This window comes from Phycodurus eques, chromosome 15 (genome assembly GCF_024500275.1).
Source record: "Phycodurus eques isolate BA_2022a chromosome 15, UOR_Pequ_1.1, whole genome shotgun sequence".
Classification (NCBI taxonomy): domain Eukaryota; kingdom Metazoa; phylum Chordata; class Actinopteri; order Syngnathiformes; family Syngnathidae; genus Phycodurus; species Phycodurus eques.
In genome coordinates, this window is record NC_084539.1 from 9,047,918 (window position 1) to 9,065,001 (window position 17,084).

At 42.3% G+C, this 17,084-nt stretch overlaps 1 protein-coding gene across 8 annotated transcripts in view; it reads left to right on the top strand.

The window, feature by feature from the left end:
• The window catches only part of sema4d (sema domain, immunoglobulin domain (Ig), transmembrane domain (TM) and short cytoplasmic domain, (semaphorin) 4D), a 74,251-nt gene extending 61,563 nt beyond the window's left edge, over positions 1–12,688 (top strand). For 6 of the 8 annotated variants that reach the window (XM_061698778.1, XM_061698779.1, XM_061698780.1 and 3 more), the window contains 8 exons: positions 667–818; positions 902–1,077; positions 2,165–2,321; positions 3,595–3,817; positions 3,972–4,084; positions 4,208–4,380; positions 4,493–4,539; positions 5,326–9,226. In XM_061698778.1, coding sequence (XP_061554762.1) covers positions 667–818; positions 902–1,077; positions 2,165–2,321; positions 3,595–3,817; positions 3,972–4,084; positions 4,208–4,380; positions 4,493–4,539; positions 5,326–6,263 — 1,979 coding nt within the window. In that variant the 3' untranslated portion in view covers positions 6,264–9,226. Of the gene's footprint in view, positions 1–666; positions 819–901; positions 1,078–2,164; positions 2,322–3,594; positions 3,818–3,971; positions 4,085–4,207; positions 4,381–4,492; positions 4,540–5,325; positions 9,227–10,450; positions 10,664–10,739; positions 10,832–12,370 lie in introns of those variants that run through there. The other 2 variants (XM_061698782.1, XR_009769930.1) reach the window with 2 other exon arrangements.
• Positions 12,689–17,084: the final 4,396 nt, after the last annotated feature.

The following is a 17,084-nucleotide window of genomic DNA, read 5'->3' on the forward strand; positions in this document are numbered from 1 at the left end:
AAAACAGTGGAACCTCAAATGATGAACTGTCACGATTTATTTATATATGTATATACATACATATGTACATATATATGTATGTATGTACATATTATATGTATGTATATGTATGTATGTCCGTACCCTGACGACTGATGAATTATTGATGATTGACACATTATTCCATTATTATTAACAGGAATAGTTTTGATAGTTTTGGTTGCACATACGTTTTCTTCCCCCCCAATAATTGTGGGTTTCCTTCCCTTATAAAAGCACACGTTAACACACAAATACTGCTCTGTGTGAGTGTGGGGGTGTGTGTTTTGACTTAATTACACTTTATATAAAACCAGTTTATTTCGTTACATTTTATTGTTTTCATATAATACCATTTATCTTGATTAAAAACATAAAAAAGAAAATAGGAGTATACTCTTTTAACAGTGTTGAGGCCGCTCCATATATTTGGACCAAATAGAAGACAAAATAAATCCCATTCCCAGAGTTGATCCTTTGACTCTTGTTGAGCTGAGGTGTTGTACTCATGTGATGTTTGTTTAGTGAGGCACACATTTTGATATATTCGGGGAGCAGGGTTGGCAAGTTTATGTATTTCAGGTGTCTGGGACAGTCCATGTAACAGTACTGTTTCTATAAGCACACTTCACGTCCTGTCCTCCACAGAGCCCAGTTTTGTTTTCGCCGACGTGATCAGGGAAGGGGAGAACCCTGTAGATGGTGAGGACGACAAAATCTACTACTTCTTCACAGAGGTATCCGTGGAGTACGAGTTCTTCGGCAATCTACTCATTCCAAGGGTGGCACGTGTTTGTAAGGTGGGCACATCATTCTTCACAGCCTTGTTGTCGCCATCCCCTTAATCTAACGATCTTATCTCCGCCGTTCTTCCTCGTCACAGGGCGACCAGGGAGGACAGAGGACGCTGCAGAAGAAGTGGACGTCCTTCCTGAAAGCCAAGCTGGTGTGCTCCATGCCCGAACTCAACTTTGTCTTCAACGTGGTGCACGACGTCTTCATCCTGAAGGGCACGCGCTTGAAGGACACGGTCATCTACGGGGCCTTCACCTCCCAGTGGTCAGTTATGCTTGTTGTTATTGCCATTGCAAATCATCCATCCATCCATTTTCTATAGCACTTATCCACAATATGGTCGTGGGCCAGCTGAGGTCTATACCACCAGACTCTGAGCGAGAGGCAGGGTACACCCTGGACTGGTCTCCAGTCAATCGCAGAGCACATAGACAAACAAACATTCACATGCACACGCACACATATGGACAATTTATTATCCATGTTTTTGGTACGTGGGAGGAAGCAGGAGTATGCAGAGAAAAACCACACGAGCATGGTGAGAACATTCAAACGACACGTGAGATTTCAACAAAAAATAACTCGATTGTGAGGCAGGGAACCTTACCACTAGTTCAGAAAATCATGTAAAGTGAATTAATTGGTCATAAAACTGAATGACTATACAGGCAATGGTCTAATAAGCATTTTAACATTCAGTCAAAATTAAGTGTGGAAAACAATAAATCAAACAGAAATAAAGTACGTAGAACCACTTGGCATATGATTACATAGCGGAGGCAAAACAGGAAAAGCTTCCATGCTAGTCCTTAGGTATCATATGTTCAGCTATATGCTATATACGTTAGCGTCTGCTTAGCAAACTGTGTGTTTGCAGTTGATTTCACCACTTTTGGAGCTTCCACTGTATAATGTAAAATCTGGACTCCAACCAACATTAAATATCTCAAATCATGGCAAAATATGTTTGTTTTTTGTCTGGCAAGATAGTTCTTCTCACCAGGCACTTTTTGTGTTAGAGCGTTTCACCTGGTTCAAGCATTTTATTTCCATTAAAAATCTGATATTTAGATTTTATTACTAGTTATGAGAAAATGTAGCTCTAAATATGTACCATAATTCTGTAGGTTTAGATGGTATTTAGTACTAGTTTTTAGACATCAGCGTTTTTTAGGCTAGCTTCATTTATTTGTTTTTAGAAACCTTGCCAAGTAAAATTTGTGTTCTATGAGCAGATGATTTTGCATGAATCAAATAATATATTCCTTATAACATTCCTTTTAAAAATGTTTTTGCAGTGTATATTGCGTGATGTTGTGGTACAATTTTAGCCTCCATCTTGTCTCCAAAGGGGAAACGTTGGTCTGTCGGCAGTGTGTGCTTACAACATGTCTGCTGTGGATGAGGTCTTCTCCAAGGGCAAGTACATGCAGAAGGCCACCGTGGAGCAGTCCCACACTAAGTGGGTCCGCTACAATGGTGTTAGTCCCTCGCCACGTCCTGGAGCAGTAAGTTCACACATCAGCTATTTCTGTTTTTACAAACACAATTTAAAACGGTTCCCAGTTGTCTTAAAGGTCCCATATTTTGCCTGTTTAGACCTCCATAGAGTGAATCTCTAACATGCACTTAGTATCCATCCATCGATTTTAATTCATCCATCCATTTTCTGTACCGCTTATTGTCACTAGGGTCGCGGGCGTGCTGGCGCCTATCTCAGCGGACTCTGGGCGAAAGGCAGGGGTACACCCTGAACTGGTCACCATCTAATTGCAGAGCACATATAGACAAACACATAATTCACATATTTACTGAGGCACCATAGAGCCAATATCACATCTTAAAAACTATAAAATGTTGGTAAGCACCTTTAATAACATGTCTGTGACATGCTTTTGTCGAAATACCCCAATGTTCAAGAATAGTACACTCTGTTACTTGTCTCACTGAAATTAGCCCCACTTCTAGAGGCAGGCCCAGTCTTATGCAAGTGAGTGACTCTAAACCCCGCTCCATCTCCTGCTTGGCCAGTGGCGAGTCCCACTTTCGTTACCATGATGACTGAGGGTGGAACCCTAAGCCTTGTAGCTTCTTCTTTCACCCGTGCACTATAAAGGATTTGAATATGTTTTTCATCAACTATAAAGTTTGACTTTGAGAATATTTTCCCATTTTCTGAGGTAGTCCTTAAAATCCTACTTGATTATCATCTCCGCCATCTCAACACTTTGTAATTGATAAGAACATTAATCGTTTAGTAGTTTTTAAAAGGTTATTGCAACCACTTTAACACTCCCGTCTTCATGATGAAGATGTCACTCTCCACTTCATCTTTAATGCATCCTTCTTAGCTTACACTGACAGCAGTGCTCACACAACTGGCAAGAGCATCTGGCTTTTGCTGATGTTGGTTATGCACATTCAAATCAAATAAAATGTATTTACATAGCACTTTTCATACATTAAAAATGCAGCACAAACTGTATTACAGGGATAAAAACTAAAATATCAAGGAATATGCAAAAACCCACTCCTCATCCCTACATATAAACGCATTTGGTGTCATTGTGAGAAAGATTGAAACTCTTAGTAGTTTTCCCCTCACCTTCTCCTTCTAACGTCACTTTATTTTCCTCACAATGCACCAACAAGTTTGTAACTTTGTGTTGGTACCATCTTCCTAAATCAAGTCTATACATACGCAACTATTAATATACAATAAATAAGTCAATTTTCCATAATAATTCTCCCTGATTTTAAAACATCTCTGTGCTCTGCCAGTGTATCAACAGCCGCATGCGGCAACAGAACATCAGCAGCTCGCTGCACCTCCCCGACAAGACGCTGCAGTTCGTCAAGGACCACCCCCTGTTGGAGGACCCCGTCCTGCCCATCGGGAACAGGCCCCGCCTCATCACCAAGGATATCAACTACACACAGGTGGTCGTGGAGCGGGTCCGCGCCCTTGACGGGAGCATCCACGATGTAATTTTCACTGGAACGGGTACGAAACACGAAACAGTTACAGTTCATAGGTAATGCATTTCTAGCTGTCATCATTCATCTACGCTAGCACGGGGAGAACATCCAAACTCTACACAGGAGATTCAAACCCAGATTGTGAGGCAGACATGCTAACCACTATACCACCACTTTAGATAAGGGGGTCCTGCATAAATCGGTGGTCCTGACAGGAGAGGTCCACATGGTTGAGGAAATCCAGCTCCTGAAGAACTCCGAGCCCATTAAGAACTTGGTGCTGTCCTCCAAGGTCAGTATTGTGTCGTAGATTAAACACCTTCCCCCGAATATAGATGCCACCTTTTCACGTCAAGGGAAAAAAATGGGTTCTCTATGCATCTGAGTATATAAATCCTCCTCTCCTCCCCCATAGACGCGATCCCTGTACGCCGGTTCGGACTCGGGTGTGGTTCAGTCGCCCACGGCCTTCTGTGGCAGCTACCAGTCGTGTGATGACTGCATACTTGCCCGAGACCCATACTGTGCCTGGGACCCTCACAGTGCTCGCTGCGTCAAGATCTCCGACACGCCCAGTCAGCAGCTCTGGTGATTCAACGATGACATCCACTTTGACGATAGCTCTCAACTGTGCTGTACTCTGTCATTTCAACATTTGCGCTGATTGTTTTAATAACAATAACATTTGTTTGTCCTCCAGGAAGCTAATTCAGAGCCTAAGTGGTGATGCAGACAAATGTCCTACAGGTAAGGTACCATAAAAGACAAAAAGTCCATTGCTGGATTGTGAAGAATTATGTGGGTTGTTGATTAATAATGTCTTGAAGCCATTGGGTACTAGTTTGTGGTCTGGAGAAGGAAAAACAATGTAAAATTATGGGGGCTGTCTAGAAGAGTGATGAGAATAAAGTTGGTTTATTCAGGAAATAATATAGTATGAGAATAAAGCTTTTTAATAAAAGCGTGTAGTCATATAAAACAAAACATTTTGTGTAGGGTACTAAAATTGGGGGGGATTCTACATATATAATAGTCATAGTCTTAAAAGTCCGAATATTTGCAGAAAAAGCTTAAAATTGCAAAAGTGGTCGTTTTTACATAATAGTGAACAATTTTAGATTAAAAGTACTACTTAGTACTTTTGTACTAAAAAGTCCTAAAGTTACAAAAATAAAGTCATATGTTTTTAGTTTTTAATTAGCAGTAAATTTAGAATAATAGTGATATTTGGTTTGATTAAAAGGTCAGTTACAAGAAGTCATACAATAGTTGTAATCTTTTTATTAAAACATTAAAAAATATTCTCAGAATTTTTAAGGGAAAAAAGTCATATTTAGAATTAACTAAATAGCTGTTGAACAATTGTTTTCTGTGGAATTGATTTATCATGTGTTCGAGTCAAAATGGAGTGGCCCTTATTGACTAAAAGAAACAAACCTAAAATGAACATGAAAAGAGGGGTTAAATTCCCCTCCGAGCAGTATGGTGACTATGGTGTGGTGAAGTACTATCGCTTTCTCTTTGGCCATGTAGCCCCCATTGTGCCCCTGAAGGACTACAAGCGTGTTTCGGTGAAGCCTGGGAGCTCCGCCGAGCTCCCGTGCCTGGTACGCTCCAACACGGCGCAGGTGATGTGGAGATCCAATGGCTCGCTCCTCACCGAGGCCTCGCACTTTCACTTCATCCGAGAGAACGGCCTGCTCATCTACAGTGTGGCCGCCGAGGACCAGGCCCACTACGAGTGCTGGTCCGTGGAGTTCGCCAGCGGGAAGAACTTCACTCGCCTCCTGGCGGGATTCGTCTTGACTCTGGACGTCCCGGATGCCGCCACTACCCTCCAGAGCCGGGAGATCACGCACAGCATGGAAGGTAAAGTTGAGGCAGACGGAGCGCTAACATCAGCCCTCGCCCCGCCCAATTTCACCGCCGCCGTGCAGCTCACATCCTCGCCACGTTCGTCACTAACCCCAAGCGGCAGCACCGAGCAGCCGCCCGAGCACCCTATGCCCCCAGAGAGCGCCACCCCAGAGGCGGAGTACTTGCAGCGCAGCAACGGCACAGCCCTCCTCTTCTTCTTCCTGCTCTTCTTCCTGCTCTTCCTGGCCGCCGTGGCGTACAACTGCTACATGCAGTATCTCCCGGCCCCGTGCCTGCGTCTGCGGGCGGCCCTGTTGGGCACACACAAGAAGAGCGACGCCGCCCGGCCCGAGTACAGCGCCTGCGAAGCGGGCCTCATTGAGGCGTCGGTCGTGTCGGACAAAGTTGCCGCAACGGTGCAGCCTGTGCAGAACAGCAGTCAGAACCTGCGCGCCTTGCGCGATACCGGCTACGAGACAGAACCCGAGTGCGGCAACGGGCGCGTGCCCTCGCATGTCTTTGCTGACGAAAGCCCGTGTCCACAGAAGCCCTTCGACGTAGACTGCGACTCCCAGTCCATCCAGTTCGCTGATGCCGACGAGCCTTATTGCTAGAGACAAAATGGAAGGCGGCACTCTTTCTGCACAAGTTGTCTTTTCGCTTTTTATGTTCAGGAGGCTGCTGTGCCCTCTTAAGCGGGGTATACATGAGGGTTGCGAAGGGGTGGAACATTTCTAGGAGTTCCCATCGGAATTTAAGATGGGGAATTTGGGAAATATTCCAAAATGCAAACTTTCCACTGAAATGGATGGAAATTAACTAGGAATTGAGGGTTATTTAATGGATAAGGTAACATACAAGCATTAATAAAACAATATATGCCATAAGCAGTCCATCCAAGCAAAATACATACTGTAGCTCTCCTTGCCCACATGCGATTGCATTACAGTACTTTAGCTGCTCAATTTTTTCATCTCACTCACAGAGTGGCATATCTGAAATTGCCTCATAACTCAGAATTTGGCTCACAACACAAAGTGGAAAAAAAAAAAAAAAAAAAGACCAAGCAATGTTTCATAAATGGAAACCTCAAGTCAAGGTACACTGGTCATTTTAGTCACAATTATGCTAAATATATTTTCTGTTTCTATATATAAACTATTCAAGTTACCTATTAAGAGCCAACCTTCACTTTTGTACATTCATGGTTTATTCCCATTAATTCCCATGGAAAGTAAACACATTTAAAAATTCCAGGAATTTTGCGCCCCGAGTAAACACACACCGATTTTTTTTTTTTTTTTTGTACAGCTTAACTCAATTTCAATGTGACAGAGCCCGACATGACATGAAAAAATGTACCATGCGTGTACTTGGTGCTCTTGCGTGTTGTGAACTCCAGATGACCCCAGCACACCACATACAACAACATCGCCAGTCTCCTCTAACCAGACGTCTGTCATAGTACCAAGACTGACCTGTGAGAGTCAGATGTGCCTTCCACGGTAGTAGAAGGAAAAACATTGAAAAAGCTGAGTTAAATGTTCTCATTTGGTAACTACTTTGCGATTGCAAATTCTTCTCTTTTTCATTTTTATTCTGATGAATGCCTCGTAAAACACCTTATACAAACACTAAGCACAACAAATTCCTCCTCGGTTTGTGTCCGCCAACAGCTATAATTGGCTATCGTTCCATTTGATGTCACAAGCAGTGCCAGTGGCTTAATGATTTGTGATTTTTAAATATTTAACCGGTTTAACATTTCCCATTGTCGGTTGTCGTGAGCTGTTCCAAGCGATCGGGAGGAAAGATCACTCTTAACACACGCCCCACTACAGGGTAATCACTCAGGATAATCTTTCAGAGACATTTGATTATCAGGCCTTTGCTGACTGATTGTAAGAGAGGTAAAAAGGCTCAAATTTGTGCCAATTATCGGTTTGTGTGTACCCCGCTTTATCTTAAGTCCAGCAAGAAAAGCTCATTCCTAAATTCCAAATTGGAAACGTTGTTTACCAAATTGGTAAGTTAAGTGGATGTCTTCCAAATTGGGCTCACTTTTCTCTGTACAGGCTGAGTAAGTCATCATTTTTTTTGTTTTTTAGTCTGCATTCTGGGCCAATGGAGTTGGACAACAATTCTCAGGGAAGGTTTTGCCTAGCATTTTGTAGCTCGGGTTTATTCTGTGGAGTACATAATGTGTGGGATGGGGGGGGATCTGAAGGTTAATTGAATGGAAATGTGTTGGTCAAATCAAACCACTCTGTGTTTTGAAAGGAACATATTAATTTTTCTGCCATATTGTTGTTCCTTCACTGATATCACTTGTTCTGAATCATCCATCCACTCTCTATCCACAATCTGAAACTTTTTTTATAATTAAGCCTCAAATTTCCTCAAATAGTGGCCCTTCCCCTATGAGACAAACACTTCCCTCAATTACTGAAAATCGCTCTGTTTAAAATAGAACAAAAACTAAAATAAAGGTAAGTCAGTCTGATTCTCAGTTCATAGACGCTATTTTAGACGCAGGAACTGATCTATGTTGGTAACCAAAAAAGCAGCACATACTGAGTCTGACATAAACTATATCCTATAAGTTATGTATATGTTTTTTGGGGGAGTTTGCCTGTAATAATTATATTTTATAGAGAAGACTTTCTAAAAGTTCACTGATTGCCAAGCTTTGCAGTCTGTTGCTAACCAACTGTTACTTGTGGAGTCTTACTTCAAAATGTAAATGTGTTCCCTGCGCAGTATTTAAAATGATCTACTGATAAGTTACAGTATATGGAGTTTTTCATGGTGTTTATGATCCACGGATCCCTTGAGATGTAAATTAAACTCCGCTGTCATTTGACATATATTTAATGTAACAAAAAAGCGGCCACTATTTGCAGGACTGAGATATTTAAGGTGAATTTGTTCGTGTTTTTCCCCTTTATTGCTATTTTACCAGCATCCATTTGGTCTCTTGCGCACGTCTCTTTTGTTTTCTGTGTTCCTCAATTTTCCTTTTCCGCCCTTTTCCCATCACCACCTTCCTTCTTCGCAGCCTCTTCATCTGTCTTCCCTTCCTCTACTTTCACTTCCTCCTCTTCCTCCACGAAGCCTTGTGTGGAGGCTGGCCAGGCGGAGGTGAGGCTGTTGCCCCCTTTGCTGAAGGATCAGGCGTGGGGGCTTCAGACCCACGAGGGCTTCCTGCTCTTCTGTCTGGCCCTGGGTGAGTGATCCCACCTGCCCAAAAAAAAACACTTTTAACCCTGCTCGTCATTCTTAGCTGGATTCCCTTTGCATGGCCTGACTAACATTGTGGCCTTTTCTCTGAGCTCTAACTTTTGAATGTGGCGGCACTAGGAGAAGAAGCTGACATTCCGACTTTGAATGTCAATGAAGTGGTGCACTTGTTTTTTTTCCTATGGTAGACTCACTGTGTTGCATCCCAACTATGCCAACTGGGCCGTTTTTGTGCCTGTAAAGATATTTGTATATATGGGGAAAGAAACGTAAATAAATGGCTTGTAATGAAAAAGTTGTTCAGTAGATAGGTAAGGAGGTGAAATAAAAGGTGTCAAATGTGTCTTATGCTGGCTTGTTTGCTTTTTGTTTCTTGGCTGGTGAGTATAACAACAGATTAGGTGACAAGCTTTTGGTGTGCCACAGAGAACACTACACAGCCCAGTGTTGTTCTATACGTACAAGCTACCATTTGCTATTACGTCAGTACCGGAGTGAGTATAACCGGTACGGAAAATGGATGGATGCATGGATAGATATTCTAATTATAATGTAAATTATTTTCGAAACTATATTAATACTGTACATAGAAATAAAAATAGTAGTTATTTATTCATAAAACAAATTAAGGCATGCAGGATCAAACTGTGGGTCAGAAATCGAATCTTAACTTGGGTATATCGTTGCAACCCCTACAATCATAAATTAATTTCTCTACATCCTTATGTAACTGTATGTCTCACATTTGCAGACTTGCTAAATATTGACTAATGACTGATTAGACTGTTGAGTAGGTTTGTGGTTGTTCCTGTTTGATCAAATAAGAGGCTGACGAATACAGATGGGCACACCTTTCTGGGATGGCAGAAGACAATGGTCGTCAGAGAGAGCATAGTCCATATTTGTTTTGTAAAGATAATATGGTATGACTAATAGTATTGGATGACTGACTGAAAAATCAGAATGTATATTACAAGTGTCTGAAAACATGTTGGAGATGTAGAGACACTTGCCAATAGCCTCCTCTGTTGTTGTACAGTAATTAAACCAATAGGTGGTGCTGTTGCTTTGTGCCATCTCTGCTTGTTTGTGAGGGATTGCACAATCTGAGGTGAGACTGGCTGCTTGCTACCCCACTTCCTGTCTCAACCATATTTGAACAGTAAATATATGCAGTCAGCAATTTTGATGATGAAATCATTAAACTTTGAAACATTATTGGATTCACTAAGAAAATGTATTTAAAGCACAGACTAGAGAATAAAATAAAATAATTGTATGTAATCGTTAGTTTGTTTTTTGTTTTTTAACTCTTCGCCCTGCCTCCCCTAACCACACTTATCCCACTAAAACATTTTAAAATGAGAAGCTCAGAGAAGTATTTTTGAAAAAAGACCTCTGTGCTACTTTTGCTGCATAGTTTTTGGTCCTTATTGCAAGAATATTAAATCATCTTTAAGATTATCCAGGTCACCACTCGTCACAAATATGCGGGAAATGATGTATTAAAAAAGCAAGGTAGTTTTGGAGTCCACATGAAAAGCCCCCTTGTGTCCCTCAGGTCCTAGCGACATCCACATTGACTGGCTCAAAAACGGGCACAGCGTGGACATGCCCATAACAGAGTACCGCCTCCCGCTGGCCGGGAACACGGTACTAGTTAGCAGCCGGCTGCGGGCGGGGCCATTGCTCCGGGACGCCCGTTACAGCTGCGTGGCCCAGGCTGGTGCGGGGAGAGACGTGTCACAGGTGGACCTCCGCCTCACAGTCGGAGGTACCTTTAGCCTGAGGGGAGCTTCCGATCCTTTTGTGTCACGGCTGCTGTGATGAGATTGTTGATTGTTCAACAGATGAGGAGAGCACTCCGTCCAGGGATTTGAACCAATGGAGGAGTGCGCTCACGCAGCATGAGCAGCTGCTAAAAAGATGGGAGAAGTCCTGGGTAGGTGCAAGTGTCTTTTTCTAACCTGCCACTTAACCGGCCCCTTTAACTGCATCAGTCATTACTACGTTTTCTAAGCATCTATAGTACTAACCTTACTGGACTAATTAGCTTGAGGAGGAACTGCAGTATTATGCCCCACAGCCTCCACTTTGCTCCAGCATCTCCTCTTGGGTAAAATCTTGCTCCTTTTGCCAAAAACTAAATACAGGAGAACCGCATCCTCGTAACTTTTTAGGATACACGTTTTCAAACGATAACTGCACCTTTGCTCCGGATGATGCATTATTATGCTCCACAGTCTCCATGTTGCTGCAGCAGCCCTCTCGGATAAAATCTGTCTCCTTATACACAGCATCCTCGCAATGTCTAAGGATGCATGTCCAGAAATGACAAAAATAAACAGTTTGTACTTTGCTGCAGCAGCCCTAAGTCTCCTCCTTGAATAAATTCGGACTCCTTATCCCGCCAAGTAAATACAGGCGAACCAAGTCTTCGCAACTTCTGACTGTCTAGACATGACAAAAATGAAGGCACATGCCAGCAATATCTTATCTACTCCATAATCTCCATGTAGCTGCAATAGCCCTCTAGAATAAAATCTGGCTCTTTATCATGAGAAGTAAATACAGAAGACCTACTATCTTTATCATTTTTGAGGAGACGTCTAAAAAAGACAACTGTGCTTTAGCTCTGGATGCTGCTGTGTTAAGTTCATACGCACATTGCTGCAGCAGCCCTCTTGGGGGAAAAAAATCTCTTTATGCTGAAAAGCAAATACACAAGAGCTCTGGATGCTACATTATTATATCTCATGCTCAACTTTCCTGCAGCCTTTGTCTCCCGTTGGAATAGATCTACTTTCTTATGCCAAGAAGTAAATACGGGAGCCCTTAGCTCTGAAAGCTGCAGTATTATGTTACACAGTCCTCACTTTGTTGCAGCAGCCCTTAGTCTCCCCATTAATAAAATCTGGTTCCTTATGCCGAGAAGTAAGTACAGGAGACCCGCATCATCATAACATTTGAAGATGCTTGTCTCAAAATGACAAAAATCAGCACGTATTCTAATATTACCTTAGCTCCGGATGCTGCAGTATTATGCTACACTAAATATCCATTTTGCTCCAGTGGGCCTTAGTTTCTACTTGGATTAACTCTGAGACCTTCTGCCGAAATATAAATACAGGGGACATTCGGTCTGGATGCTGCCAAATTATGCTCCAGTTGCCACGTTCCTTCAGGAGCCCTTAGTCTCCTCTTGGATACAATCTGTCACCGAATGCTGAAATGTCAATACAGTAGCCCTTTGTTCTCTTCTGTTGTTTGTTAGCGTGTCTCACTAATGTGATTCATTCAATGCAGCATGATTTTAGCATTTTCCCGCAAGTCTATCTGATACAGTTTAGCGGAAAAGCTGCAATGCTCAGCATGCAAAAAGGATTTGGAGGAGCCCTGGAGGGATGCATTGTGATGATCTATTGCCATGCATTTCTTGTTTTGAGCCCGCTCATTTACCTCTTCTTTATCCACGCCACAGGAAAGCTGTGATGGCCACTGAGCGCTGCCAAAACGCCACAAAGTGTCACTTCACAATTGGAGGTGGAGGAACCTGTACCTCTTTTTCTTGTTTTTTTTCTTTTTTTAGGAGGGCGGGGAGGGGTTGGTGGGGGGAGAAAGCCAGGACATCCCAATCACAGGAGTCTTTTTGCGGGACGCACCAGGACTACAAACATGGAGGATATGAAGCTCTTGGGAGCTTGCGTGGTGATTTCTGTATGCAAATACTGCATTGACAAGACGCTAGTTTACAGTTTTACAGCAGCATTCAAACGTGGCAATTTAATCCAAAATTGTTACCCGATTCCTTTTCCCTTTTATTGGTCTCATTTCTGCAACATATTCATGTGAATTGGATGCGGGAATAAAGACAATTTGCATTTGTGATACTTGGTACCTTTTTTTTTTTTTTTTTTTTTTTTTTTTCCCCCCTCTGCTACGAGGATTTCTGTATAACGCTGCTCTGGCGCCCTCTTGTTTCCAGGTATAGAACAACACCTACGAAATACTAGTTTATTTTTTATTAAATAGAATCTACAGATTGGGGAAACAGTAGGGAGACTTATACATTTTAATTTTATTACATTTTCAGTTTTCTTTTTCCTGGCATCTTTTCCTTCCTGACCTACTTCCTTCCCACAGAATTGCTTTTTTATTCTTGCATCCTTACACTTTTCTGCCTTCCATCATTCCTTCTGTCACACCATCTTTTTTAACATCCCTGCATCCTTCCATCTTTCTGTCACTTAAACCTGCATTTCTGCCTCCCTTTCTAATTTCCTTCCTTCCACCCCAGACCTGCTTTTTATTTTTGCATGCTTGCTGCCTTCCATCCATCCATCCATCCTTCCATCCATCTTCTACACTGCTTATCCTCACTAGAGTCGCAGGTGAGATGGAGCCTACCACAACTGCCTTCGGCCAAGAGGCGGGGCACATGCTGGACTGATTGCGACTCGCCAGCCAAAACGCAGGGCACATATAGACAAACTACTATGCATGCTCGCATTCACACTTAAGGATGATTTAGTCCTCAGTGAAGCCAACATACATGTTTTTGCCTAAAGAAAGCCCACAAAACCAAATGCCACACAGGAAGGCCAGAGACCAGATTCGAACCTCCAACCTTAGAACTGTGATATAGATGTGCTAACCACTGGAGCACAGTGCTGCCTTGATTTCTTTGCTTCAAACTACTTTTTGCTTTCCTTCCTACGATATTGTACATGTATTTTAGTGACCGTTCCACTTTTAAATTCCTATTCAAAGGTCACGCGACTTCAGTTGAGCCTTTCAAACTAATTTAAAGCTACTCTGCTTTTTCAAAATTGAATTTAAATATAGTATCCATTAAAATGTAGGCTATTTATTCAGACTTTTGAAATTACTTTTGGTTTAGTGTTATGATTGGATAATTGATGTAACATGTCCGGAATTGACCCATGGCTGCTTCGTGTCATGAGAAAACAGGTGAGGACCGGGCACGACACAAGGGGGATCATTTGATAAATGCCAAATAATTCTACTCTATTCTACTACTTTTTCCAGAGTAAACCATGTTAACCAGTTTGTGTTAAAATGGTGGCATAACTTTTTAAAATAACAGTGCTGTCATAATAATTACATATTCAATCAATATTCTTTTATAACGTAAAATGCATCTATTTTATATTCTTGTAAAAGCTACATTTACATAATGTGCCCTTGGAGTGGAATATTTTATCCATTCATACATACATGTTAGCACATTTAATCATATTTAATACTGTTCTCCGATTTGGACACAGACTTTAGTATATGCCAGTAAATAAATATATTTATTGGCACTGTGTATAATTTATTCAATTAGTAAGTAGGTATATTTCTGGTTTTACAGTACATGTATTATTGATCAGACGACCAAGCTAATTATTTGTGCTCTTGTACATGTAATTTTTCTCCTGCTTTTGGTTTGTTCATTAACATTCCGCTAGAGGTTGTTAAAAGTTCTTCTTTTTAAAGTCTCTATCGCCATTAAATTCCTGCAATTTATCTTTGAATGGAGCCATTGGCTTTAAAAAAAAAAAAACCCAAAAAACTGCAGTCTTAGATGTTATTTAGCGATAAGGGTTTTTTATTATTTCTTCACATTTATTTTATAACAATGTGGATTGTATATATTACTATAACTTTGTATAGTAATATATGGATTGTATATATTACTATAACGATGCCTTGAATTAAACGTTTGCAACTAGCTACGAGAGTTAACGTAGCATTGGTGAAATAAATACGATAGACTTGCTCCCGAGGCGGCTAACTAGCATGGCTAACATCAATTTGTTTCCACTCTCATGTTACTTCACAAAGCGGAGAAGAACAGAGAAAGACTTTGACTGCTGTTCTAAAATGTTGTTTTAGTTTGAAAATTACAAATGTTTTTTTTATTTTTTTTATTATTATTATTATTTTTTTTATAACCTTTACTAAGGTACCTATGGCGTGCGTTCAATGTGAACATTTTCATTTCTCTCAACATTTAAAAATAAAATTTCGAGCTGTAATTACAATAGTGTTATACTGTGAAACCTCTGTTTATTTACCCACGGTTTTGTACTGTCGGAATCTGACACCAGCCCATGCTTTGTCTGAGACTCCCTTCAGTACAGGAGCCGTTCACCCCTCCACGACCAGAGTGCAAATGAATGGCACTTGCGTGAAGCCACTCATTTAACCATTCACATGAAAAATGACAAGGCAATTCCAATTAGAACAATAAATAAAACATAATCACCAATTATAATAAAGTTAAAGAGAAGAGTGCAGATTAGATGGAACACTTTCACTTTTAATGTGCATAGCTGAACAGAAGCCTTTTCAGCCTGGATTTAAACATTGTCAGAGTAGAACCTTTTCTCACGTCATCGGGAAGACTGTCAAAACAATGGATTGCCGTGGGAATGTTGGGAGGGAAAAAGAACAAAAAGCGGTTGAAAAAAGGTTTTTGAAGAAGCATGTTTTGAGCTGTCCATTCAAGGGTTGCTTGAGGTATGTTCACTTACTTTTAATGTGATGTTGCTCGCAAGCAGGCAACAAAATGGAATGTAGCCTAGCAAGCTCGTGATAGCACTAACGTTTGTATGTAAACATGCGACTTTCTGTCAAGTCGTGCTCTAAAGCGTCGGTAAGCATTGATTTGTGAGTGTGAATAAATGTTGACAACCGCAGGCAAGGGAGGCGACGCGCCGGTCACTATACGCAATCCTATTGGTCAACGTCAAGGTGCGCTGTCGGAGAGTTGTCGTTGATATGTCGCACGACACGGAAGATATCCAAAAAGTCAAACATGCTATGACGAGATCAGATTAAAGGCTTTTAGCCACGATATTGGCCCGATTTGCTATTTCCCAGATCGGGCTTGACATATTTTGTCGGGAACAACAAAACTTATTGTGTTTAGTGTGACATAATCCACGACCAACGATTCGGCCCTACGACGTCAAAATGAAAAGTCTAGAATGTTTTATTTTTCAAACATCCATCCATCCATTTTCTACAGCTTATCCGAGGTCGGGTCACGGGGGCAGTAGCTTTAGCAGGGAAGCCCAGACTTCCCTCTCCCCAGCCACTTCATCCAGCTCTTCCGGGGGGAACCCGAGGCGTTCCCAGGCCAGCCGAAAGACGTAGTCTCTCCAGCGTGTCCTGGGTCGTCCCCGGGGTCTCCTCCCGGCGGGACGTGCCCGGAACACCTCACAAGGGAGGCGTCCGGGAGGCATCCGAACCAGATGCCCGAGTCACCTCATCTGGCTCCTCTCGATGTGGAGGAGCAGCGGCTCTACTCTGAGCCCCTCGCGGATGACCGAGGCTCTCACGCTATCTCTAAGGGAGAGCCAGGACACCCTGCGGAGGAAACTCATTTCGGCCGCTTGTATCCGGGATCTTGTTCTTTCGGTCACGACCCACAGCTCGTGACCATGGGTGAGGGTAGGAACGTAGATCGACCCGTAAATCGAGAGCTTCGCCTTTCGGCTTAGCTCATTCTTTACCACAACGGACCGATACAAAGTCCGCATCACTGCAGACGCTGCACCGATCCGTCTGTCGATCTCCCGTTCCATTCTTCCCTCACTCGTGAACAAGACCCCAAGATACTTGAACTCCTCCACTTGGGGCAGGATCTCATCCCCGACCCGGAGAGGGCACGCCACCCTTTTCCGACTGAGGACCGTGGTCTCAGATTTGGAGGTGCTGATTCTCATCCCGGCCGCTTCATACTCGGCTGCGAACCGCTCCAGTGAGAGTTGGAGGTCACGGCTTGATGAAGCCAACAGAACCACATCATCTGCAAAAAGCAGAGATGCAATACTGAGGCCACCAAACCGGACCCCCTCTACGCGTCGGCTGTGCCTAGAAATTCTGTCCATAAAAGTTATGAACAGAATCGGTGACAAAGGGCAGCCTTGGCGGAGTCCAACCCTCACCAGAAACGAGTCCGACTTACTGCCGGATATGCGGACCAATTATAATTTTTTAGATTATAACAATCCACAACAGCACATGTTCCCGCACGCAATGTAGATGTTTTAATTAAATGTTCTCTTGAATATGGAATTGAAAACAGTGAGCTAATAATAATGGTTATAGGCAGGAGCATTGTGGAAGGGAGAAGGGAATGCTTACACTTGGATGTTTTTCTCTATTTTTACAAATCTTTT